The sequence below is a fragment of the Narcine bancroftii genome, chromosome 3 (genome assembly GCF_036971445.1).
Source record: "Narcine bancroftii isolate sNarBan1 chromosome 3, sNarBan1.hap1, whole genome shotgun sequence".
In the NCBI taxonomy this organism is placed as follows: Eukaryota; Metazoa; Chordata; class Chondrichthyes; order Torpediniformes; family Narcinidae; genus Narcine; species Narcine bancroftii.
Window position 1 is genome coordinate 309,099,314 of NC_091471.1, and position 26,816 is coordinate 309,126,129.

General features: G+C 42.3%; 1 protein-coding gene across 4 annotated transcripts in view; it reads right to left on the reverse strand.

The window, feature by feature from the left end:
• LOC138759052 (mucosa-associated lymphoid tissue lymphoma translocation protein 1-like) overlaps window positions 1-21,760 on the reverse strand; it is a 78,335-nt gene extending 56,575 nt beyond the window's left edge. For 2 of the 4 annotated variants that reach the window (XM_069928898.1, XM_069928897.1), the window contains exons 1-5: window positions 21,513-21,759; window positions 20,016-20,194; window positions 15,840-16,006; window positions 9,218-9,348; window positions 3,960-4,104 (exon numbers count right to left, since the gene is read on the reverse strand). In XM_069928898.1, the coding sequence (XP_069784999.1) occupies window positions 3,960-4,104; window positions 9,218-9,348; window positions 15,840-16,006; window positions 20,016-20,155 (583 nt within the window). In that variant the 5' untranslated portion in view covers window positions 20,156-20,194; window positions 21,513-21,759. Of the gene's footprint in view, window positions 1-3,959; window positions 4,105-9,217; window positions 9,349-15,839; window positions 16,007-20,015; window positions 20,195-21,512 lie in introns of all 4 variants that reach the window. The other 2 variants (XM_069928899.1, XM_069928896.1) reach the window with 2 other exon arrangements.
• Between the last annotated feature and the right edge of the window lie 5,056 nt (window positions 21,761-26,816).

The window sequence follows — 26,816 nt, forward strand, 5'->3', positions numbered from 1 at the left end:
CCTTTCTATTTCCTGGTGTAATTTGTTGTCCACATCCCACCTCCAGTTTGGAGGTCTGTGCACAGACAGCTGACAGCACATGCTTGACAGCTCATTCATGATTACACATCAAACAACCAAACTGAGGATGAGGAATTTAGCTGGCTCAAATTGAAAAAAGTGACTGACGTGTCTAATAGAAGAATCATGAGACATGGTACGGAAAGAGGAAGGAACTAGCAGAGCTAAGAATATTGAGCAACCAACATAGGTGCTGTAAAGAATTTGTACTTCCTGGCTTCTTAAAGCGACAGTGTCCCCTTTTAAAGTTCTTTCTGCAACATCCCTGTGGCTTAGATTTAAACAGGTCGGCTCTTTGGATATTGGTTGGAGGCCAGTGATTGATCATCACTGGGATTGTTCTTTGCCTCTGGATCAGTCTTGGATAGAGCTCCTATGCTATATGGATTAGTCAGTTCCTTCAGGAAAGGGGAGGCGAAAACCAAGGATCAAAACTTCAGCAGCTTATTTCACTCAGATCCCTTCCTAGAGAGGGAAGTTAGCCGTTGACTTTGAACCAGTGCACGTTTAAAAACAAGGAGAGCGTCAGCTCTTACACAAGTTAATAATGAATCTAAAAAAACTACATTCATGGTTATGGAGTCCTACATCATGTAAAGAAGCCCTTCTGCCCTCCATGCTGAGCATTTTGTGCCAATCCCATTTCTCAGCACTTGGCCCATTGTCTCCTGCCGAAAATCTCATCTAAATACTTAAAAGTTGTCAGAGTACCGGTCTCCACCACATCCTCTCATGGCGAGTTAAGATTTTAACCACCCTCTAGGTGAAAAAAACACTTTTCACAAATCCCCGACACCTTACCTACGTCTTCTTGTTTTAAACACCTCTGCTCGGGATAAGGTTCCAGTTATTCATCCAATTGATGTCCCTCATACTTCAGCATAAGAGAATCAGAATTTATTGTTGTGAACATCTCACAAAATGTGTGGTTTTGCAGTAGCATTACAGGTACAAAATTGCTATAAATTACTTTTTAAAATAAATAAGTGCAAAACAAAAGTGAGGTGATGCCTGTGATTCATTGTCCATTCAGAAATCTGATGGCAAAGGGGAAGAAGCTGCTTTTGTATCGTTGGGTAGCAGAGACAAGGGGGGCATGGCCTGGGTGGTGAGGGTCCTTGATGATAGAAGCTGCTTTCCTGTAACACCACCTCTTAAAGGTGTCCCTAATGGAGTGAACACTAATGCCCATGATGGCACTGGCTGAATTTACAACACTCTGTCGCCTGTTCCTGTCCTGTGCATTGGCACCTCCATTACAGACAATGATGCAACCAGTCAGAATGCTCTCCACAGTACATCTGTAGAAATTTGCAAGAGTCTTTGGTGACATACCAAATCTCCTCAATCTCCTAATGAAACTTAGCCCCAGGATAGATCAACAGAGATGTTGACACCCAGGAATTTGAATTTCTTAATCCTTTTCATTGCTGACCCCTCGATGAGGACTGGTTGGCGTTCTCTTTATTTTCCCCTCCTAATGCTCACATTCCTCTTTGCCCTTCAGCCTTTTCCACCGTCAGAAAACCAGCCCAACCAACCTAGTCATTGAAATCTCTCTCTTGGTCACTCTCTGGTGCATTGACATCCCCTCCATAGAGTGGTATCCAGAATTCCAGAGTGCCCATTTAATGTTTTACATATTTTCACTAGAATCTCTTTATATTCTAAGGGGCAGACACCGTGGTTGAGGCAAAAACACTCAGCAGGTCAAGCTTAGCAGGGACTACAAATGAGGAGCAGTGAGAGATAATTCCATAGAACTCCCTTCAGAGAGCAAAGGAGAACTTCTTCAGGGTAGGCATTCCCCCCCCCCCCCCCCACCACCCCCGAAGAGATTTCACAAGAGTTGTGCAGTAGTCAGAAGTAAAACACGAAAATCTGCAGACACCGTGGTTGAAGTAAAAACACAAAGCTGGAGAAACTCAGCGGGTCAAGCTACCTCTTATAGTCTAAGCCCTGGCTAATGGAGCAAGTATTCTGTATGCCTCCTTCAGACCTTATCTAGTGGCTGCTGCCTTCAGAGGTCACATGTGCCCCAAGGTCCCTCTGTATCCCCTGGGGACCAACCATTAACTGCAAATATCCTGGCCTTTTTAGTTCCTCGTATTGAAACTTGCGACATTTCTGTAGATTCACACATGTATGCAAGCATGTGTGTACACACACATCTCAACATAAGGAATGAATATCTAGCTCCAATTTTGTCATCACAATTTAAAGATTAATGGAGTGCTCATGGTTGTGACACAGACCTTATTCACTGTATTTCACTTGTTACAGTCTTATACACACACTCAACACAAGTGCACACATGAAAGCAGTCGCATACACAAGAGCATACACACAAACGCACACAATACAATTGTGAAGCAACACTGTGACAGTGACACACTTAAATCCCCACCAAAATGAATCAATCTCTATTAATTTTATATTTATCATTCTTCACATGGACTCATACCCTCCTTGCTCTCCTGTCTGTAAAATACTGGCTCTGCTTTAAATTGCTTTTCAAAAAAATTATTCTGCCTCCTTACTCTCTGTGATGCCTGTGACATCACAGGCGCCAGACTTCACTCCATCGAGGCCATCTACAAGCATTAACAAAGCAGCCTCTGTCCTCAAGGACCCCCACCACCCAGGACATGCCCTCTTCACACTGCTACCATCGGGGAAAAGGGCACAGGAGCCTAAAGATGAGCACTCAGCGGAACAAGGACAGCTTCTTCCCCTCTGCCATCAGATTCCTGAATGATCAATGAAGCAAAGACACTGCCTTATTTTTGACTTTTAATGCATTATTTTTTAAATTATTCTTGTAAAGTGTTTTATATAAAATATTTGCACTGTGTGATGCTGCCACAAAACAACAAATTTCATGACAATAAATTCTGATTCTCCTGTACTTTTCTGAAGGTACTTCCCTTGATCCAGGTTAAGGTTCAACACAGACATCAGTTTAATATCACTAACTCACTTTTCCACAATAACACCAGCCAACTCATTTCTTTCACTATGTTGGCCAATCTCGTCGGTTTATGGAAGTTTTTACTTTTCACATTCAATTCAAATGAAATTAAAAGGAAATCTTAAGTGCATCAGACCAGTGCCTTTTGAGTTCAAAGTCCAAAAAGCAATAACTCCTGAATGAAGCTTGGCTCTGACCTGAATAGAATGAAGTCCATCTATACAAGTCAGGAGTTTATTCTGATGAATCATTTGGATTTGGTTTAACCATTTGGGTTTGGTTTAGATATGGTCTCCCTCAAGCCTTTCTTCTGGTCAGGATGATTTACTTCGCATTGCCAAAATATGCATGGCATGCGTGAAATTGTTATACTTACAACAATGCCATAGAGTCATATAGCAGAGGAACGGACCCTGCGGCCCACCATCTCCATCCTGACCTTTTCCCCCCCCTACACCAATTCCACTGGCCTGTAATGGTTTGGTCTGGAAAAAATATGTAATTGCTGGGGCTTAGCCAGGTTTGCAATAATTTGACACCAACCATGGCCAATATAAATAATGGTTGCAATGCAGAAGAGTGCTGGCAGGTCACACAGGAAGTAAAGGCAGTCAATGTTTTGAGCTGACAAAGAATCAGGCATCAACCTGTTTTTCCCGGATTCCGAGAGAAGGGCACAGGACTGAAATGTGGGTGCCTTTTACTTCCTACGGATCTTGTGAGACCTGCCGAGTTTCTCCAGCACTTTTGTGTGTTGCACTTGAACCCAACATCTGCAGATTTTCTTGTTTTTAAACAAACCATGGTTGCATTGATGTTGGTCAGTGTAAAATTATCATTTGATTTTAATCAGTCATAATTATAACCAATTATTATTATTATAACCAATTAGCATCATGTACAATTCCACAAGAATACTTTGACTTGCCTTTTGTTGGACTGCTAGAAACGCGCAGTTGGACCCATTCAGAAAATGAATATTGGGTTCCGCAGTGAACTCTGCAAACATACCAGCCCCCTTCATCTTGGCCCACACAGTTAAAAAGAAGTTCTGAAGAAGTTCCACCCTTAACCTGGTAAAATGAAACAAAGTTCAGAGTGAGATTGTATGGAATGGTATTCACCTTTAGCAAACCACACAATTTTTTTTTTTTTTTTAAATCGAGAAAGTGTCACTGCATATGGAACTATGTATCCTTCCTCGCATTTTTACTGCTCAACCCTGTCCTTCGTGCACCCCGGCCCAGTTCTAAAAGTAGAGCAGCATGGTTAGCATAGCAGCTAGCGCAACGCTATTACAGCACCAGCGACCGGGTTCAAATCCAGCGCTGTCTACCTGTTCTTCCCGCGGCTGGGTGGGATTCATCCGGGTATTCCGGTTTCCTCCCAATCTTAAAAAAAAATGTACGTGGTTTGCAGGTGAATTGGTGTATTTGGGCAGCATGGGCTCGTGGACCAGAAGGGTCTGTTGCCGTGCTCAATGTCTACATTCTTTTTAATTTAAAAAAAAATTAACCTTGGTGACAGGGATGCTTCAGGAGTACAGGTGCTTAAGTTTTGTAGTCTCTCAGCTGAACTCATTGGCATAAATAGCCAAAACCTACAAGACCTACATCATACAATTATAAAAACAGGTTTTTTATTGGTTTTCCATTGCACTCCATGATTAGTTGACTGTACAGTGCACACATCTCACTGAATACTAAACAATCGGCCATTTTTCATCATTGTTGCCTAAAGGCCTGACCAATCTAGCCTACTACCTTTCAGTAACATTTGTTACGTTGGTTAGTCTCAAATTTTCACTGCTCATCTGTCCCACTCCACTCAGAAATAACTTCCCTACCTCAGTACATGGACAAACAACTCTCTTCTCACTATAATAGGAGATACCTCACACTCAAGTATAATGGGGGGGGGGGGGGGAGAGGCTGGTACCTTGTACAGCATATCCCAATGTAACAGGAGATGCCCTATTTTAAAATTAAGATTCCTTTCTTGTCATGTAATAGTTCACAACATGCCATATTACATGAAATATGAAATTGATTTCCATCTGCCTTAAGTGTTGCCCAGTACCCCTGACAGTAATAGAGGAGGAGAACCATGAGTCCCTTCAGACCCAGAGTTTCTGTGGATTCTCTGCAGCTGTGCAGGCTCCAGTACGATTAATTGGCAACCTGAGCTCCAGGTCCAAACCTCTGACACGATCAGGAAGCCTTCAGTGCCCGATGCCCTTCGGGAAACCCTTCTTGCCCTCGCACTCTCTCGAATCCCCTGGTTTACATGACTGGTTCCCATGAGCTGGTCTCCAGCTGCACGCAGCCTGTGTGAGCCCTTCAGCTGCTGAGCCCCTCGCTGGTTCGCTGCTGTTGATACCTTCCCTATCAGGTGGTCTCCTCTGCTTCTTCATTTCTAGCGCCCTGCTCTGGCCCACTGCTCCCCCGGAGACTCCAACCCCTTGTGACTGTTGCTGAACACAGGTTCCGCCATCTTGGGCACAGGCCTACATGGTTGCAGGATTTTACTTAAAAACACCATCGGCTTCTTTAACAGACCATTTGAAGCCTGTACAGAGCCATTGGCATTAGGACCTGGCAGTTGAATCCTTTGGAGTAGCACCGTGTCTCCACTTTCTGCTCTGCCACGCCTGCACCAGTGGCAGCACTGCCCCATACTACTTTGGGAGATACCTCATTGTCCCAATATAATGGGAGGTACCTCACCTGTCGCATTTTAATGGGAGATCATTAGCTAATGACCTTTCTCTTATTTGTCTAAATATTCAAGGGGTTACCTCACTTGTCTCGTGCTCTGTTCTCGTCGCTGCCATCAGGAAAAAAGTGTAGATACCACAAGACTCACACCACCAGGTTCAAGAACAGCTGCTACCCGTCCACCATCAGACTCCTCAATGACAAACTCAATCAGGGACTCATTAAGAACTTTTACTTGTGCACTTTATTGATTTTCTTTTGTTCTCTCTGTATTGCAGTCAGTTTGTTTACATTCTTTATCCGTTTACAGTTCTTTTATTTGTTTACATGTTTATGCTGGGAACAGTTTGCACTACCAATTGTTGGTAATTCTTCCATGCCCGGAGGAGAAAGGAATCTCAGTGTTGTATGTACTCTGACAATAAATCTGAAATAAATGGGGCTTATTCTGATTTCCAAAGATTTATAAAAGATTCGTTGCAATAATCTCCACTGGGATTGGAGTCAGAATACTAAACTTTTACAATTGTTATGCCACTTGGATGAAGGAAAAACTCAAACCTCTTTCCCCACCTGCAATCCAATATTCTTAAAGCATTCAGATATCTTTTGTATATTTTAAATAATATAGAATATAAATTTTGAATAGCTATTACATAAATGTCTTGTGATGTCCAATTTGAAGAATTGATTCTATCTGCTCAACTTGCCACAATCCCAGATTGACAAGAGGATAAAACTATAAGCTAACTGAAGGATAAGCCCCCAAGCACACTCCTGATGGTTCCAACACTAGGTAGGGAAGAACTTCAGTCACAAATTCACAAATGAATCTCCCACATCTGGGAAGGGGAAGATGTGCTATGACATCTCAGAGACACCATCACCATCTTCAAGCAAGGAGACAAATCCTACTACAGTGATTGCAGAGAGGTCTTCCTTCTGTCCCCTTCAGCTTGGGCCTCTGAATGGCTGAACAATTACTTCTCCAATTGCAGTGAATTCCATCCACTTTGAGCCAAAGTAGACATGCCATTTGGCCCATTGTGTGTTGACAGGCTCCTAAGTGGGTAACCCTATTCCTCCCATTTCCCCTTTCCTTATTTTTCTGTCTTCCTGAAACTTATTCTGTCTCTTTCTCATTTTAAATGAGCACCATAACAGGCCAATTGGGCTCTACAAGTCCATGCTGCCCATTTTACACCCCATTAACCGACACCCTAGTACATTTTTGAAAGGTGGGAGAAAACTGGAACCCCTGGGGAAAACTCACGCAGACATGGGAGAACGTACAAACTCCTGACAGAAAGCACGGGATTCGAACCCAGGTCCATCCCAATCACTGGCGCTGTAAATGTATACTAACCGCTATACCAATCGTGCCGCCCTCTAAGACAACCGTCCACCAATTCATCTTTCAATTATTTTGCCATTAATTGATCATTTACAATAGATATTTCACCTCCCAACGCATCTTTGTGATGTGGGTGATAACCAGAGCAAAGGAAACTTTTGTGGTCTCAGAGAGAAGGTGCAAATGCCTCAGAAACTGGACCCATGATCAGGAATCCAGATGCCTGTGGTGCTGTAGGCAGCAACACAAAGAGTGGCACCACTCTGCTGACATGATCTTCACTGCATTACACAAAGGGAATCACATGGTGCATCATCATCCATTACACTCGGCCCTTTGGATCACTTAGCATGCCACCTCTCAACAAAGGCAGGTATTGATGAAACACCACAGACTTCACTGGTGCTTCGAAGATCAAAAGGCTTTGCGTCTATCCATCGACGGAGCCCCCGGGAAATAAGAAATGAAAGTAGAAGTGGGCCCTTGTGTTTGTTCTGCTATTAATTTCATGATTGACGTTTACTTAAGTGCCAATTCCTGCTCTAATTCAACACTCATTAATTCACAAAATATCTAAAGATCTATTCATTTCTGTCATTAATATACAGAGAAACCGAGTTTCACTGCCTTCTTAGGTAGAGAATGTCAAAGATTCACTACTGTCAAGGAGAAGAAATGTATTTCAATTTCTGTCCTGAATGGCCAGCCTGTTTAGGTCTCTCTCCTATGTCTGTTTGATGATGACATGAAGCAGTAATCTTATCAATGACTCCTCAAGAAGCCATAACTCAGTGAAGACTGATTCTGATTCTGTCCAATGTGACCTTTCACCCTAAATTCCCTCCCATCACTTTTATAGCATTGAACTTTCTGCTGAAGTGGACATAATCCAGAGGAAAAATGGGAAACTGTTCAATTGGCCTAACCTCACCCTAGAACATAACTCACTCCAACCATTGACATCAAGCTGCTATATATTATCAGCGCTTACATATGGGTTTGTACAGATGCCGAGCTCTAAGACCACATTCATCCATTCACTAGCATATGTAACAGTAGCCCCAACTCTCAACATCTACAGAACAAAGGTCCTCCACTAACCTGTCCCCACAGCACAAATCCACTGCCCCACAATGCACTGGAAAACTTTCATTATTCTGGGAGCCAACTCTCAATGAAGACAATTAATGGTTAAATTCACTATTAATCAACCATAGTCTTTTGGCCTTTTGAGGAGAAGAGTGTTTGAAGATCAAGAGCTTGATCCAGCACAGTGTACACAGTCCAGTGAGTCATGACGAACTCTGTCACACCTGAGACTTGTGTTACCAATAGTAAGCACCTCAAAGAACAGAGAGATACCACCCATTGTTGCCTCAACAAAATCCTCCAGATCCAGTGTAGGCAAAGCAAACTAATGTTAGCATCATCTCCCAGGCCAACATCCATAACTTTAGCACCCTAATTATACAGTTGGCTCCAATAGGCAGACCATGAAATTCATTCAAACAATGTTAAATTCACTCACAGCAAAGATTAGCAGGCGGACAGAGGAAATTATTCAAGGGAAAGCTCTCAAAGACTCCTTGAAAAAGAGTAATGTCGCTAATGAACTCTGCAAATCTACAGCAAATGACCACTCAAAAAATGGAGTAGAAGCACAAATAAAAACACAAAGCTGGAGAAACTCAGCAGGCCAAACAGTGTACAAAGATAGATACTTCGCCAACATTTCAGGCTTGAGCCCTTCATCAAGATATGATATACCTTAAAATGTTGGTTAGGTATCTTTATCTTTGATACATAAAGGACACTGTTTGACCTGCTGGGTTTCTCCAGCTTTGTGTTTTTTATTCAACCGGGATGTCTGCAGACTCATGTTTAACTCGAAGCACTATCGCAGCATTTGGAATTCTGCATCCATATATCAACATAATGAGTGGAAGCTGGTGCACCATGCATCCCATCAAGCATCTTCCTGCCCCACCTAAGACAAAGTCTGTGGGTCTCACACTGGCCTCATCAACCATTGCAAAATCAACTGGATGCAAGTTTTCCTCAATCTCGAGAGACTGCCTAAAAAGAACAGAAAATAGCTTAGGTCACCATTCTCACCTCGTGCTTTCCTCGAAACCATTGATAGCCCAGAGCAGGGGGCCCTATGGCTTGACAGCAGAGCGACACCCTGTTTCCAACAGTAACATCCTGTGACTTGGGCTGTGCAATGATTTGTATAGTGTTCAAGGCTGTGGGAAAGGCAGACATCAGGAACTGTAACAATAAATGAATGAATACAGCAAAAAATAGTCTTCCTCTTTCATCAAGACACCCCCTAAACTTTTCCTTTGCATCCAATCATGCACCTTGTAATTCTATCCCACCCCTGCAGATTATTCCAAACCTTTTATTCTTTTACATTCATTCTGTTCCATTCTAATGATCTGGGTATCTATCCTAGGAATCTGAATTTGTTGTCATCCTTATCTACAGTTATGACAGACTTCCAAAACTGCACTAGTAATTTTGATTCTGGTTTCTGATCACTTTGGAGAACAGGCAAGAACAACCCACGCTGTGTGGCCGGGAGTCATATCTTCATCATAAGGTAAACCAGTTTATCAGCTTCAAGCCATTTCTTCCACACCAAACTTAATTTCTAGACTTTGTTGGTGGAGTTTGAACACACTGTACAGATTATAAATTAAAGCCTCTCATTTATTTGTGCAATCATTTAACTGCACTGCTGTGTCCAAGACAGTGAAAGGTAATGCGAGGATGGATGCCTCAGATACTGATGGATGCTGGAATCTGTATCAGAGAAGTTACTGAGGACAAAATTTCAGAGTTATTTAAGAAATAATTGAATAATATAATAAGGACTCCACAAGGATGGTATCAGATTGGGTTAAAGGCTTTCATCAAAACTAATCCTACTGTTCTCACTGAGAATGACAGAGGCTGATAACAGCCAAAAACAGCATCAGTTGAGAAATAAACTAGAAAAACATGTTTTGGAATACCATGAGGAGATCATCCTCAATTCAAGGGCGTCAAAGGGCAAAAAGCACAACACATATAAAATTAAAAACCAAACTAACTTTATGAGCTCCACCCTTACTCTATCCACTGAAAATCAAAGGTTGAATATTGGAATACACTGTCCACCAAGGGTTCCGGATAAAGGATTGTGTTCCTGTACTTTATTTCAGATAAAAGGCCAATAGATTAAATGGCTTCAGCTTGAACAATTCACAAAGAACAATGGAATCAAACACCATTTCAATTCTTAGTACCACCCAACTTTAAATGGAGAAGTGGAAAGGTTGGTTTTCAGACCACAGGAGATATTAAAGAAACAGATTGTGAAAATTTGATTGGGTATCACCAGGCATCTCTCAAGACATTGTTCAGTTGTTCAGGGACAATGGCACACTCACATTTAGATTTACTCCTTCCAAAGTGTTCGTGAATAATTACAACTTTTAAGTCTGTAAAGGTCACCCACCTATGCAAGCAATAGAATGATTGATGAGAGTTCTGAATCCGAGCTGACAAAGTGTTAAAAATTTAATAAAAAGCTCAGAATGCATTTGATAGGGGCAAGTTCCTGGGCACAAGTAGCAAGACAGAGAGTTTGGTCTGCAGGATAAAATTCATGTTCTGAGATGCCCTGGCAGGTTGGAGAAGAAGAGATAAAACATCAGAAAAACAGTGGAGGCATATATACACAGTGCCCTGCATAATATTTGGGACAAAGACACTTTTTTTTCCCTTTATTTGACCCTGTGCTCCACAGTTTTAAATTTATAATCAAACAATTCACATGCGATTAAAGTGCACATTCCAGATTATAGTAAAAGGTATTTGTGTACATTTTGGTTTGATCATGAGGAAATTACAGCACTTTTTAAATACATAGTCCCGTCATTTCAGGGCACCATAATATTTAGGACATAGCAATGGTATGTATATTAAAGCAGTCATGTTTGGTACTTTGTTGCATATCCCTTGCATCCAATGATCGCTTGAAGTTTGTGATCAAAGACATCACCAGGTGCTGAGTATCTTCTCTGGTGATGCTCTGTCAGGCCTCTACTGCAGCCATCGTCAGCTCCTGCTTGTTTTGGGAGCTTGTCCCCTTACTTTTTTCATTCAGCCCATGGAAGGCATACTCAATTCGATTTAGATCAGGTGACTGACTTGGCCATTCAAGAAATTTCCAGTTTTTAGTTTTGAAAAACTCTTTTGTTGCTTGAGCAGTGTGTTTGGGATCATTGTCTTGCTGTTGGGTGAAGCGCCATCCAATGAGCTTGGAGGCATTTGCTCAAACTTGAGCAGATAAGACTTTTCTATATGCCTCAAAATTCATTTTGCAGCTATCATCATCAATGAAGATAAGTGCACCAGTACCTGTGGCAGCCATACATGCCCAGGCCATAACACCCTCACCACCATATTTCACAAATGAGGTGGTATGAACAAAGAACACTTCAGCACAGCTTCAATGCTTGATGTTGTACTGACCCATATATTCCTTAAAAAAATTAAACCCTCCCTACCCCATAATCCTCTATTTTTCTTTCATCCATGTGCCTGTGAAAGTGTCTCTTAAATACCCCTAATGTTTCAGCCTCTACCACCATCCCTGGCAAAGGCATTCCAGGCCCCCACAACTCTCTGTGTAAAAAAAGAACTTACCCCTGATGTCTCCCCTAAATTTCCCTCCATTCACTTTGTACAGATGTCTACTAGTTTTGATATTCCTACCCTAGGAAAACCTTATCTACACCACTCATAATCTTATAGACCTCTATTAAGTCTCCTCTCATCCTTCTACACTCCAAAGAGAACAGTCCCAGCTCCATTAACTAACCTTGCCTCATAAGGCTTATTTTCCAAACCAGGCAATGTTCTAATAAATCTCAAATGCCCCCTCTCCATAGCTTCCACATCCTTCTTATAATGAGATGACCAGAAATGAACACAATACATCAGAGATTTGGAGAGTTGCAACATGATCTCTCGTCTCTTGAACTCAGTTCCCCAATTAATGAAGTCCAACATCCCATAGGCCTGCTTAACTATCTCAACAACCTGCATGGCAACCTCGAGGGATCTCTGGACATATCTCAAGGTCCCTCTGTCATACACACTCCAAAGTAACCAACCATTAACCCTGTTCTCAGCCTGTTTGTCCTGCCAAAATGCATCACTTCACACTTATCCGGATTGAACTCCATCTGCCACATTTCTGCCCAACTGGGCATTCTGTCTACAACTGTTTGAAACCTTCAGCACCATCCACAACTCCTCCAACCTTCGTGTCATTCGCAAACTTACTGACCCATCCTTCCACTTCTTCACCTAGGTCATTTATAAGGATCACAAAGAGCAGGGGTCCCAGAACAGATCCTTGTGGAACTCCACTAGTCACTGACCTCCAAGCCGAATACTTTCTACATGCATGCCAATTTTTAATCCACACAGCCAAGGTTCCATGGATCCCACGCCTCATAGTATCCTGAGCAAGTCTCTCAAGGTGGACCTTGTTAAATGCTTTGGATCTTGAGTCGTTCCTTTCTGCCTCCACATTTTACTCTTGCCATCACTCTGATACAGGTTAATCTTGGTCTCATCTGTCCACAAGACATTTTTACAGAAATCTGCGGGATCTTTTAAATACATCTTGGCAAACTGTAATGGCCATCCTGTTTCTGTAGCTAACAAGTGGTTTGCATCTTGCAGTGTTTCTGTTCATGAAGTCTGCAGACAGTGGTCATTGACACATCCAGACCTGCCTCTTGAAGAGGGTTTCTGATCTGTCGGCAGGCATTTGTGGATCTTTATTTATTGTGATGAGAATTCTTCTGTTATCAGTTTTCCTTGCCCCCCCCCACCCCCCCCCCCCCACCCCCCAGTCCCTTTGCGATTACTGAGCTCACCAGTTTACTCTTTCTTCTTAACGATGCTCCAAACTGTTGATTTTGGTAAGCCTAATGTTTGGACTATGTCTCAGTTTTATTCCTGTTTTACAGCCTCATAATGGCTTCTTTGACATTGATCACACAACTCTTGTCCTCATTTTGAAAATTGGAAACTACAGGCTCCAAAGGTGATAAAAAGCTTTGAATCAAGCCTAGTTCTCTTCTACCTGTACCAATGAAGCAGTTAAATATACCTGAAGAAGCGGAAGGATGGGTCACAAACGCCTGTGAAGCCAAATGTCCCAAACATGGTACCCGGAAGTGGGGAAACAATGTATTAAAAAGTGCTGCAATTTCTACATGGTCAAACCAAAATATACACAAATAATCTTGAATAAAATCTAAAATGTGCACTTTAATCACATGTGAATTGTTTGATAATTCAAATTTAAAACTGTGGAGTACAGGGGCAAATATAGGGAAAAATGAATTTGTCCCAAACGTTATGGAGGGCAATTATTTTGTGAAAACTGGAAAAAATTTTGAGATAGGAGTCATACATGCAGAAATAGCCCAATGGCTTTCCATGACCACACTAATCATCCAGCACCTATTTGGACTAATCCAACTCCACTCCCATTTCATTTTTCTCTCATCCAAAGCAATGACCACCATTCACCTCCACAATGGAGGTAATTTGCAGTGACTAATTGCTTTATTAAACTGCGTGCCTTGTGGCTAGAAACCAGAGCACCCAGTGGAAAACTATGTAGTAAAATCGGACAGAAATGCTGGAGGAACTCAGCCAGTCTCACAGCATCCATAAGAGGTATATTACTGACATTTCAGCATGAGCCCTGCTTCAAGGTAATAACCAAAATGCAGAAAGGCATCTGAATAAAGACTGAAGACTGGCAGGGGAAGGAGTCCAGACCAACAAAAGATGTTAATTGGATATGATAAGGGACAAGGAGAAGAAGGGGTGGGGGAGTTTGATAGAAACCAGAGAAGTCATCACATTTATGCCATATGGTGGGAGGGCGCCCAGTCGTAAAATGAGGTGTTCCTCCTCCAATTTGCAGGTCGTCTCAGTCTGGCAATGCATGAGACCACGGACAGACATGTCAGCAAGGGAATGGATCGGCGAATTGAAATGGATGGTTATTGTGGTGGACAGTGCAGAGATGCTCAACAAAGCGATATCCAAGTCTCTCCGATGTAGAGGAGACCACAATGGGAACACGGGATGCTTTAGATTCACAAGTGGAATGCTGTTTCACTTTAAAGTACTGTTTGGGGCCCCATATAGTGATGAGAAGGCCTTGTGGGAGCAGATGGAGCCTCTCCTGCAGTTACAGATGTCAAGACGCCAAGGGGACGATTGGTGGGGAGGGAGGAGTGGACAAGGGAATCACAGAGGGAGTGGTTCCTGCGGAGAGGGGAATACATATTTGGTGGTGGGATCATGTGGTAGTTAACGGAAATGACGGAGGTGGATAAGTTGGTCATAGAGGCTAGTGGAGTGGTAAATGAGGGCAAGTGGAATTCTGCTCTTGTTGCACGTGGGGGTGGAAGATGTCAGGGCAGTGTGCAGGTAATGGAGGATATACAAGTGAGGGCTAAGATGGTGGAGGGAAGGCAAAGTTGTTAGAAGAAAAACACAATGTAGGCACAGGGAAAGCATGTAAACTCCATTACTGGATATCCAGACTGAATCCGAGACACTGGGGCTTTGATGCAGCTGTCATCTATCCCCCCTCAGCCATTCCTTTGTGAACCATACCCATGAAAGTAGCAGACCATGAGATCAAAGATGTTTGGGAGTCCAACTAATGTTCAAGAAGAGTAAAGGTACAACATTTCTCTGAGATTCAAGGAGAGATTCATTATCGAGGCCAGAGGTAAACGCAGTCTCTTTAAATATTACATCACATGATGCTACACATGGAATTACAGCAATAGAAGAGGCCTTGAATACTCCAACAATACATTGAAGTTTGTAGTGCTACTATGCAATGTTAGAGTCTTTAACAAAATCAGTACAACTACAAAGATCATGAAATATGCAAAATTCAATCACCTGGTGAAATTAGTAAAAAGCTTCAATTGGTTAATGCGAAAGCAGAGCATGGAGCATTGGCGGTGATCAATGATAGCTACTACAAGATTATCATCCCTTAAGGGTTGTATAATTTAACTGTTGTAGTTACAGCAACATTTTCTAGGAAATTCTGAAGACAGACTATGAGCAATATTGAACTTCTGAATTATACAAATATGTCTGCAGGTTCTCTCATGGAAATGAAGTAAGCATATATACTTTACAAAGTAGTTGGATCTAAGAAACTGAAAACTTAAAATAAGATGGATCAGAGACATAGGTAGGAAGTGATGAGCAAGGAGAAATTAAACTGTTGAGATGAGCTCTCTTTCTCTCATTGGTGGGAATGCCAGGCTAGTGATACCTCTGTGTGTCTTTGATGAATCTTCAGTATTTATTATATAAAAATAAAGGAATCTTGAATCTTAGGGGAGTAAAATGATTGGAAGAGTTAGGATAATATATCCATCTATCAACTCCAGATTCTGACCTTCCAAAGCCTGCCTACAGTTATTGGTACATTTGTCGGCTTGGATTCAGAAGATCAATCCTCATGAATCACATAAGTGGGTGACCTTTACAAACTTAAAGTCATTATTCTTGCAATGACTAATAGGATAAATGTACAGCAGCTTCCTGATTACATCAGCCCCCTTAGCTGCAGCTCTGCTCCAAATGATACACATCGTGTCAACAGTATAATCTCACTCACCCATTGATAACACGCACTGCATTGCCTCTGTATGTCCCATCTTATCCAAACAGCTGAGCATATAGTTCACGGGGCAGCCACGCTCTGCGATTAACTGGATAAAGTATCGACTTGGGCTTCCATCTGGGTCAAGAACCTTCAGCGAGCAAGCCTCCAGCTCCTTCTCACTGGCAACAGAACATCAATGAAGGGTCAAATGATTTGCTCCTGTTCTGTAACATTCCCCTGAATCTAACATCAAAAATACAATCCAATAATCTTTAGATATGAACCTTTTTCAGATATGAACCTTACTACCCTTCTCCAAATGTTTCCATTAATTCCATCTTCCTATAACATTTCTCATTCTGACCTTCCCATCATATTGGCTGAGACAAGGAGAAAATTCTGAATGGATCAAGCATATTTTGAACAGACTGTTTGGGATTAATTAAATATCTCTGACAATGTGGCACCCCATCCCACCCCAGTTCTGTAGGCTGTCAATTTAGATTTTGGCCAGGAATAATAGTCAAACCTGGCATTTCAATATTAGTAACACGGTGGGAAACAGAATCAGAATTTATTGTCATGAACATGTCACGAAATTCATTGTTTTTCAGCACCGTCACAGTGCAAACATTCATATAAACCACCACACAAAAACTAAATAAAAATGGTGCAAGTAAAATCAAAGTAAGGCAGTGTCTTTGGTTCATTGATCATTCAGGAATCTAATGGCTGCTGGTGCTCGTCATTGGGTTCCTGTACCTTTTTCCTGATGGTAGCAGAGTGAAGCGAGCATGGCCTGGGTGGTGGGGGTCCTTGACGATAGAGGCTGCTTTATTAAGACACCAGCTCTTTTAGATGTCCTCGATGGAGTTAAGGCTGGTGCCCCTGTTGTCGCAAGCCAATTTAACAACCTCTGGAGTTTTTTTCTTGTCCTGAGCATTGGCACCCCCATACCAGACAGTGATGCCACCAGCCAGAATGCTCTCCATGGTACACCTGTAGAAGTTTTCAAGAATCTTCTGTGACGTACCCAAATCTCCTCAAACACCTCACAAAGTATAGCCGCTTCAACATGGAGATTTCAGGACAGATCCTTGGAGATATTGACACTCAAAATTTTGAAGTTCTTGACTTTTTTTTACTACTGAGCCCGCAATGAGGACTGGATCATGTTCTCCTGAAGTCCACAATCATCTTCTTGGTTTTGCTAACACTGAGTTTGATGTTGTTGGTGTGACACCACTCAAAACGAGCTGATCTATCCTGTACGCTTCCTCATTGCCTGTTTGCGATTCTGCCAACAACCGTGGTGTCATCAGCAAATTTGTAGGTAGCATTGGAATTGGGCCTGGCCACACTGATGTATCCTTTCACTTTTCATGGGATCTTTATCATGGTCAGCAAGAAAATGAGCCTCGTGATTAATTAATGTGCAGCTGGCAGCCAGCCGTTCCAGAAGTTAGATTCATCTACATGAGCTACATTTGTAAAAAGAGATACTAGAATGGAAAATTAGAAATATTTGGGAATAGGTTTGTTGGTTGGGCAGCTGCAAGAAAATTACATTAAGAGAAATGAATACTTGTAGAAATGCAATGGGTATACAAATCACTGTTGGAATGGAGAAATACAAATCACCGTTGGAATGGAGAAATACAAATCACCGTTGGAATGGAGAAATACAAATCACCGTTGGAATGGAGAAATACAAATCACCGTTGGAATGGAGAAATACAAATCACCGTTGGAATGGAGAAATACAAATCACCGTTGGAATGGAGAAATACAAATCACCGTTGGAATGGAGAAATACAAATCACCGTTGGAATGGAGAAATACAAATCACCGTTGGAATGGAGAAATACAAATCACCGTTGGAATGGAGAAATACAAATCACCGTTGGAATGGAGAAATACAAATCACCGTTGGAATGGAGAAATACAAATCACCGTTGGAATGGAGAAATACAAATCACTGTTGGAATGGAGAAATACAAATCACTGTTGGAATGGAGAAATACAAATCACTGTTGGAATGGAGAAATAAAGATGTTTTACCATTGTCAATTATTCAACTTAATGTTATGATTCCCCATTCGCTCCGTAGTAAGTTAGTTGATTTCAGCAGATGATACCATTAGCTCTGAAATTATCATGGCCTACCTTAACAGAGTTGCCTTTCCTAATCACTTTCCATCCACCTTTGCTTTGAAGGTTCGTTACGTAGGATGGAGCACCACAAGGCTGTCTGCCCAGTCTCCACTGTATTCCTCATGACTCATGAATGGGAAACACAGCTCCAACTCCATCACAAATTTTGTGGGTAATACCCCCTTCGTAGTCTTTAACAATGACAAAATAGAGAAAACAGATAGGGGGACTTCTGGGATGGTGCCATGATAGCAAGAACAAGGAGCTGGCTACAGACTTCTGAAGTAGGGGTTGAGCTCACACACCAGTCCACGTCAACATTGCTGGGGTGCAGATAGTAGACCACTCCATCGAGGACATCTACATGAGGTGGTGTCTTAAAAAAGCAGCCTCTATCCTCAAAGACCCCCAACACCCAGGCCCTGCCCTCTTCACTCTGCTACTATCAAGGAAAAGGTGCAGGATCTAAAGATGAGCAGTCAACAGCACAAGGACAACTTCTTCCCCACTGCCATCAGATTCCTGAATAATCAATGAACCAAAGACACTGCCTTACTTTTCATGCTCTAATATTGTAGCTATTTTTTTTAGTAGTAATGTTGTAATAATATAGTTACAATATGTATGTTTGCACTGTGACGCTGCCACAAAACAATGACTTGTTCATGACAATAAATTCTGATTCTGAGCATTAAGTCCCTCGGGGTAAGTATCTCCAGGGACTTGTCCTGGGTATCCACATCGATCCAATGGCCAGGAATGCGCACCAGCATTCTACTAGCATTCTATTTCTTCAGAAGCCTGAGGAAATTCAGCATGACACCTGCATCCCATCAGGATGCATCACTGCACGTACAGAAACGACTCCATCCTAGACCCTAAGAAACTGCAGCAGCATGTGAATGTGGCTCAGGCCATCACACATAACGCCCCTCCCTCCACTGAACCCATCTACGACTCTGCTGTCTTAGAAAAGCAGACAACATATTTAAAGTCTCATCCCATATTCCTTTTACTGGCTTCTCATCAGGAAGAAGATTCACAAGACACACACCACCATATTCAAGGACAGTTTCTTTCCTGCCATTATCGGACTCCTGAATGAACCCCAACATTATATTGCCTTTGCTCCATACCAGCTGATCCCTCTCTCTAACTTTGCACTTTTGTAATGTATCTATGTAGGAGAAATAAAAGACTCTATCTTTGCATCTTGAGTTATGTTAGAACTGAATGTAATGTAAATCAATCCATTCAACATAATGAACCTTCGTAACCCATCTTTCTTCATAGGGCATGAAAATGAGCACTCAGTTGGGTTTATAAAGCACATGGTATTTCCCATGGGGGGTGGGGGTGGGTGAGGTTTGGGCCTGATGTCCCGCTAACCCAGAGAAAGTGCACGCATAATATATCGCCTCTCCTTTCTCGGATTGCAGCATGGCAGCTGACTGGCTTTCCAGACAGGAGGTCAATGCAAATGGCCACTCCTACATTATTGCATCCGTAGCAACACCTTCTCATTGGTGTCCCCCATTTTCACCGAGTTTTCTAAGTCATGGCGCGACTGAGTGTCTGGTGATATAACTGGATGGGTAGGCTGGGCTTATTAGCCTTGGTTGGCAGCCAGCCGAAGAGAAGGAAAACACTGATTTCAAACCCAGGCAGAAGGGGCTTGTTAGTCCTGCCAGGCCATTCATCTAGGAGGACACTGCAATGTAACACCTATGACCCAAGGATCTGGATGCCACCATCCCAGGTTCTAGGCTCTAGCAGATAAACCCTGGGTGTAAAGGTTGGGGCCAGTACTGCACACTACACTCCCCCTAAAAAATCCATTGTGCCGGCTCAAAGGACATGTCCATGTCTACAATTTTTTCTAATTTTTCGTCTGCGAAGCCAAGCCATGATGATTTGCCATTGAGAGAGAGCACACCATCAGAAGCAGTCAGTAGCTTGGAAAATATGGTAACATTGAGAATCTGATCATTTTTTTCCAGCAGTCAAATAGTGGGCAAATCACTAGGCACCTACCTGCACTTGTACCGACTGTCTGTGCCTACAATTTCAGCCAATTTTCTCCAACCTTTCATTGTGCAGTTGTCCAGATAGACGCTGAGTTTCTTCAGTGTTAATTCCCCAAGGCTATTTAAAGGCATACTCCAGTAGTCCATGGTTTTTTACTTCAACTTCTCAATGCAATGAATACACTTCTAGAAGCACAACACAGAGAAGTGTGAATGCCGTAATCACTACAAATCAGACAGAGATAAAAGCTCTCAAATTGGCACAGCTTAAGTAATAAAGAGCTACCTTGTTTCTGAGCTCTAATTCAAAGCACAAATGTGGAAGTAGGAAAGTGATGTTTCTAATGAAAGCACATGATTGAATGGGGAAAGGAGAACAAATGCTTTTCTACAAGGTGCAGAACTGGAATGCTTTACCATAGCTTGTTCTTCCTACAAGGGCTAATTTCAAAGGTAATGGGTTGTGTCTTCAGAAGAAATACAAAAGAATACAAGAGGAAAGGAAAAATGGAATGAAATGAAGGATCAACGTTAACTGACAGAACAGGACAATAAATGACACAAAAGACTACAGATACTGAAATCTTGAGCAAAAAAAAAAATGGTTGTTGGGAGTTCTCAGCGCATCAGGCAGCATCTGTGAAAGAAAATGAGGAAAACTGCTTCAAAGTGGGCATATCCTGAACAGTGAAACTCAAAAGTCTGCAAACACTGTAATGGTGGTTAAAAAAAACAGAAATGCTGGAGAAACTACAGCAGGTCTATCGAAGGTAAAGGTATATTATCGAAATTTTGGGCCTGAGCCCTTCTTCAAGGTATGAGTAAAAAGTAGAAGTAAAACATGAAAGCATGCAGACACCATGGATGAAGTAAAAACACAATGCTGGAGAAACTACAGCAGGTCAAACAGTGTCCTCTATATAGCAAAGATAAAGATACATAACCAATGTTTCAGGCTTGAGCCCTTCATCAAGGTATACGAGTAAAAAGTAGGCAGGTGCCTGAATTAAGAGGCTGTGGAGATGGCTTAAAAAGACGATGCAGCATCTTGATCTGAAACCGACTCTCCATTTCCCTCCATAGGCATTGCCTGACTCATTGAACCCCCTCCAGCAGCTCATTTTATGGTTTGAGACAGATCAGGCTGTAATTCATTGATACAGCACAGACACTGTAAATTCATTTGAAGTCAATTTAGTTTACAAAATGCATTTGAACCATTGAAAACAAACTATCATCCCCATTGAAAACTGTGAGAGGAAATGCAGTTATTTATTAATGATTGTGGGGATTATCCAAATTTAACAACTAAGAGTTCTGGAAACGACTGACACAAAGTTTGTCGAATTTCTTCATGAAATTATAGAATCTAAACATTTAGTATTTTCAGATATCTCCCTACAACATAGGTGCTCTGTGGTTAGTAAGGGATTAAAGTGGTATGTGAGTGGGGTATAAAAAAAGCTGAGAATCACTGACCTACAACACAAGTGTTCACACTTACCTCTGCTAGAATGGTCTGGAAACTGATGAGATCCCAGTACAGAGAAAGGGTACATAGTCGATTCAATTCCATATAGGTTATGGATCATCCTGAGGCACCCATCAAGTCACGATTAGATACAAATGCCCTATTTACTACTGGTTTCTTCAAAAAGGGAAGTGTATAAAGACACAGGCAAAACTGAGGATGTGAAACTCTGATGCATTTGTCAACAAACTCACTTCTGCATTTCCACTGAATTTTCCCCAACTTGATCGCGAGCTCTGGTCAGATTCAAGATTCAATTTATTGTCATTGTCATAAAACAGACTTATATTACATGAAAATGCTTTTGCCTGCCCGAAGGCAGATTCACCACCGGCAAAAATTCCCTGAAGTGTATCTTGCAGTCAGAAAAAGAGAAGCAAACGAAAGTCCCCCCAGAGTTCCTAAGCATCCATAGATTCACTTCCAGTGCTTCCGCAGCCTCCACAGCCACACAGAGTCAAGTCCAAATAATTGGTAACCCAAGCTCCAGATCCGAACCTCCGACACGGTCAGGAATCCTTCAGCACCTTTGGCACCCCTGTACCCCTTCAGCCAGTTTCGAGCCAGTCTCCAGCAGTCCAAATCCCGGCGTGAGTCTCCCGACAGCAACCTCCAGCAGTCCCCCAGTCTCCGTGGGTTCCTTGCCTTGAGCCACCAGCAGACCGCAGTATGCATTGGCCTTTGCACCACAGAGTTCCCTCACTGGTTCACTGCCTTGGTCACCATCCTGTGGGTGGTCTCCTCTGCCTCTCCTTCTCAGATGTGGGGGATGGATTGCATGGAGAGAAATGGTCAGTTGGTTATTTTTGCTTGAGACCTTTGGATGAAATAAAAGTGGGAAAGGAAACTAGCAGGTGTAAAATGAGGGGGAGGGGATGAGCCGAGGTGAGAGGATATTGGACAAATGAAGGTCGGAATGGTAGGATAGGCAGAGAAAGGGACCACTGGTAGTGGGGGTGAAAAATAGGACAGGAGCAGGTAAAGGACAGTTGGAAACAGTGGAACAAGCAAGGGGGGATGGGGGGGGGGGGGGGGGGTGGTGGTTACCTAAACGGCTTCACAGCAACTGAGGAATATTTGGTTCCTCAAGTTTACATTTGGCTTCATAATGGCAATGGGTGAGGTCAATGACAGACATATCTGTGTCAGAATTAACAAAAAGGATTAAAGTAGCTGGTAACAGAGTTCCAAAAAAGTGTGGATGCACCACAAAGCAATGTTGGGGTGGTCACATTGTGTACAGTAATTACGTTGGATGAGGTGCAATGTGAAACTCTGCCTCATCTGGAAGGCCTGCTTATGGATGAAGGTGATGGGAAAGATGTGTCTATCTCGTTGGCGAGTCTGTTGTCTATGACAACAGACTCGCCAAGGCAAATAGCGCCTTTGGAAGACTACATAAAAGAGTCTGGAAAAACAACCAACTGAAAAACCTCACAAAGATTAACGTATACAGAGCCGTTGTCATACCCACACTCCTGTTCGGCTCCGAATCATGGGTCCTCTACCGGCATCACCTACGGCTCCTAGAACGCTTCCACCAGCGTTTTCTCCGCTCCATCCTCAACATTCATTGGAGCAACGTCATCCCTAACATCGAAGTACTTGAGATGGCAGAGGCCGACAGCATCGAATCCATGCTGCTGAAGATCCAACTGCGCTGGGCGGGTCACGTCTCCAGAATGGAGGACCATCGCCTTCCCAAGATCGTGTTATATGGCGAGCTCTCCACTGGCCACCGTGACAGAGGTGCACCAAAGAAGAGGTACAAGGACTGCCTAAAGAAATCTCTTGGTGCCTGCCACATTGACCACCGCCAGTGGGCTGATATTGCCTCAAACTGTGCATCTTGGCGCCTCACAGTTCGGCAGGCAGCAACCTCCTTTGAAGAAGACCACAGAGCCCACCTCACTGACAAAAGACAAAGGAGGAAAAACCCAACCAACCAATTTTCCCCTGCAACCGCTGCAACCATGTCTGCCTGTCCCACATCAGACTTGTCAGCCACAAACGAGCCTGCAGCTGACGTGGACATTACCCCTCCATAAATCTTCGTCCGCGAAGCCAAGCCAAAGAGAAAGATGGGAAAGATGTAGGGATAAACAGAGATGGGACTTTTCTCGTTAGATAGAGGAGGCTTAATATAGGTCTTGAAGATTCTGAGAGGCATAGCCAGCCAGCCCGTTTCACAGGACAGGAAGAGCAAACACCAGAGTGTATAAAGTGAAGGGAGGTAAGTTTAGGGGAGAAATCAGGGATTTTTCTTCAAATATACACAGGGCTGTGGGTGCCTGGAATGCCTTGCCAAGGATGGTGGTGGAGGCTGAAACAGAGGTATTTAAGAGACTCCTCGACAGGCACGTGGATGGAAGAAAAGAATAGAGGGTTACGAGTTAGGGAGGGTTTAATGCGAAATATTACATGCATGTATTGTTTAGATATTAATTAATTTTATAGCTTTTATATAAAGCAATATAGAATGAGTCATATATAAATTATATTGTCTTATATAATTCTCGTGAAAAATCCTTGAGAATTTCACCTCATATTTTAATATTGAGATATATAAGCATATAACAACATAGCACAAAAAACAGGCCCTTTAGCCCTTCTAGCCTGTACCGCACTATTATTCTGCCTCATCTCACTGACATGCACCCATTCCATACCCCTCCCAGCCATGGATCACCTTCTAATAACTTATCTAGTACTCATGTCAGGCTCACCAGCCTATAATTTCCTGGGTTCATATCACAACTTTTTTTAGTTTCTTGCATCAATATTTCATGATCTCAGAATGTCCATTTTACTTTGCAACTCTTTAAAAATATTTTGTTTTCTTTTGTCATCGATGAAACACAGGAAGTCTGGGAACTGATCTCAGGTTTAATTGTCGTTCTGTGTTAAGTTAGTCAATCTTATTACGAGTCGGGTGCAGAATGGGTTGTCAGAATAATCACAGCATAAGTTAATGCTCCATCAAGAATGAGCATGGTCTCTGTCTGGATTTTCCCTTCTCCCTTGCCCATACAATTTTATGCAAGTCCAAAATCCTAAAGAGGTTCAGCAGTAATAGACTTTGAGATGTTTCACGAGCAAAGGAGATACTCGATGAGATTGGTCATTTAAAACTGAGATGCACAAACATTTTCTCTCAGAAGATGGCAAAACTCTGGAATTCTTTCCCTCAAGATCATTAGATATATTTAAAGTGAAGATAGACAAGGTATCTGAGGGGGGATAAAAAAAAACTGGGGGGGCTGTGGAAACCTGACAGTACAACGAGGCGCAAAGGCCCTGAAATATTATCAGCATTAAATGGATAACACCCTTTGTCTGATATGATGCTTGAAGAGGTAAACAAATGGATACAAGAGATGTAGGCTGTTGGTATCAATCTGGAGAGAAGTTACACAGCCAAAAACAAGAATTAACTTTATTTTTTTCTGCACCAGCCCATTACTTACAAATATGATACACCCTCAAACATAAAAGTGAACCTGGCATGGAAAGTTAGTCCCAATCCACATAATATCTGATTTTGGCAGAAAAGCACAAGAGTGTGACCTTTTTTTTGTTACTTTAGATATCGGAAAGAAAGTCCTTAGTTATTTAAAACTGCATTGCACATTGATTTTTTTAAAACTCTGGTTGAAAAGGTAACAAATTTAAATACTTTGATGAGATACGAACATGCTATTCTCAGGGAAACCAAGAGATCAATAGGGATGCATTTAAAAGACTCCTCATCATACCACAGAAATACCCTAATACATTTGGGGCTGCACAGTTAACGTAGCGGTTAGCAAAATGCTGTTACAGCGCCAGTGATCGGGACCAGGGTTCGAATCTCACGGTGTCTGTAAGTTTGTACGTTCTCCCTGTGTTTGTGCTGGTTTTCACCAGGGTCTCTGGTTTCCTCCCACCGTTCAAAATGTACTGGGGTTTGTAGGTTAATGGGTATAAATTGGGCATCATGGTCTCGTGGGCCAAGAGCCGAAAAGACCTGTTACAGTGCCGTATATCTAAAAAAAAATTTGAAATTTCATATTATATTCCAATTATTAATGTTAGGACAACAATTTAACATAAAAATCTGTTTTGGGGATGGTTGAAGGACAAATTTTTGGATGGGACAAATGAGGCATTTTTTCTTCTCTTCAGAACTTTTCTGCTTATTGTTGCATCAGCTGCAAACCTGATATTTGCTTATTAAATATTCTGTATCGATGTTTATATATTATCCTGAATCACTACTTTCTTCACTGGTTAGCATTCGACTACGTTATGTGTCATCCAAAATTTAGACCACACATCTATGTGATAAATATAAAATTGTGGCCTTCACCCCTGAGGAAATCTATTGCCTGCTTTTTTCTAGGCTCCAAAACCATTTGTTGATGCCTTTAAGCCAATTTCCTATCCATGCTGCTGAGAATCTTTTAACTATAGAGAGCATTGTGTTAACTGTAATTTTCCATCAAGCTTCTTCAAACCCAGGCCAAGCTCACAAATCTAGTAAACCAGCAGAGGCATAACCCATGCAATCAGTGCCCCAGCAAGAGGGGTAAAGGACCAGTGCTCAAGCAACCCCGAAACCAGAGAACTAGTGCCCTGTACCAACTCTTCAGCAACACTGAGTCCAGAGAACCAGTGCTCCAGGAGCACACAGTAAAAACTGGAGGAACTTAGCCAGTCTCGCGGTGTCATAAGAGGTAAAGATATGTGAGCCCTTCTTTAAGATATAAGCAAAAAAACTGGAAGGCACCTGGAAAAAGACTGGAGAGAGAAAGGGGAGAATGGGAGGGGGAATCGTCCAGACCAAAAGTTGTTAATTGAATATAATAAGATGAGAGGTAAGAATTGATTTTGGCTCTGTGAAAGGAGACAGAGAGAAAAGGGGAGAGTGAGAGAGTTGGGGGAAGACAACATGGGGAAGGCGGGGGGTTTAATGGAAACCGGAGGTCACTGTTAATGCCATTTGGTTGGAGGGAAGGAACAGAGATCAAATAAAATGCTCCCGCAACAGCATGCCTGAATCCTAATGAGGTCCAACAGCGTCGATCTTGAGATTTTGTTTTCACTGGTGAAGGAGATAGCTATAAGAGACATAATTTAAAACCGAGGTGCATGGAAATTTCTTCTCTCAGAAGGTGGCAAATCTTTGGAATTCTTTCCTCCAAGATCATTAGATATATTTTAAGTGGAGATGGTCAGGTATCTGGGGGGGAAAAAGAAAAGAACTGGGGGTTGTGGAAAGGAGGCACAGGTGCTGAA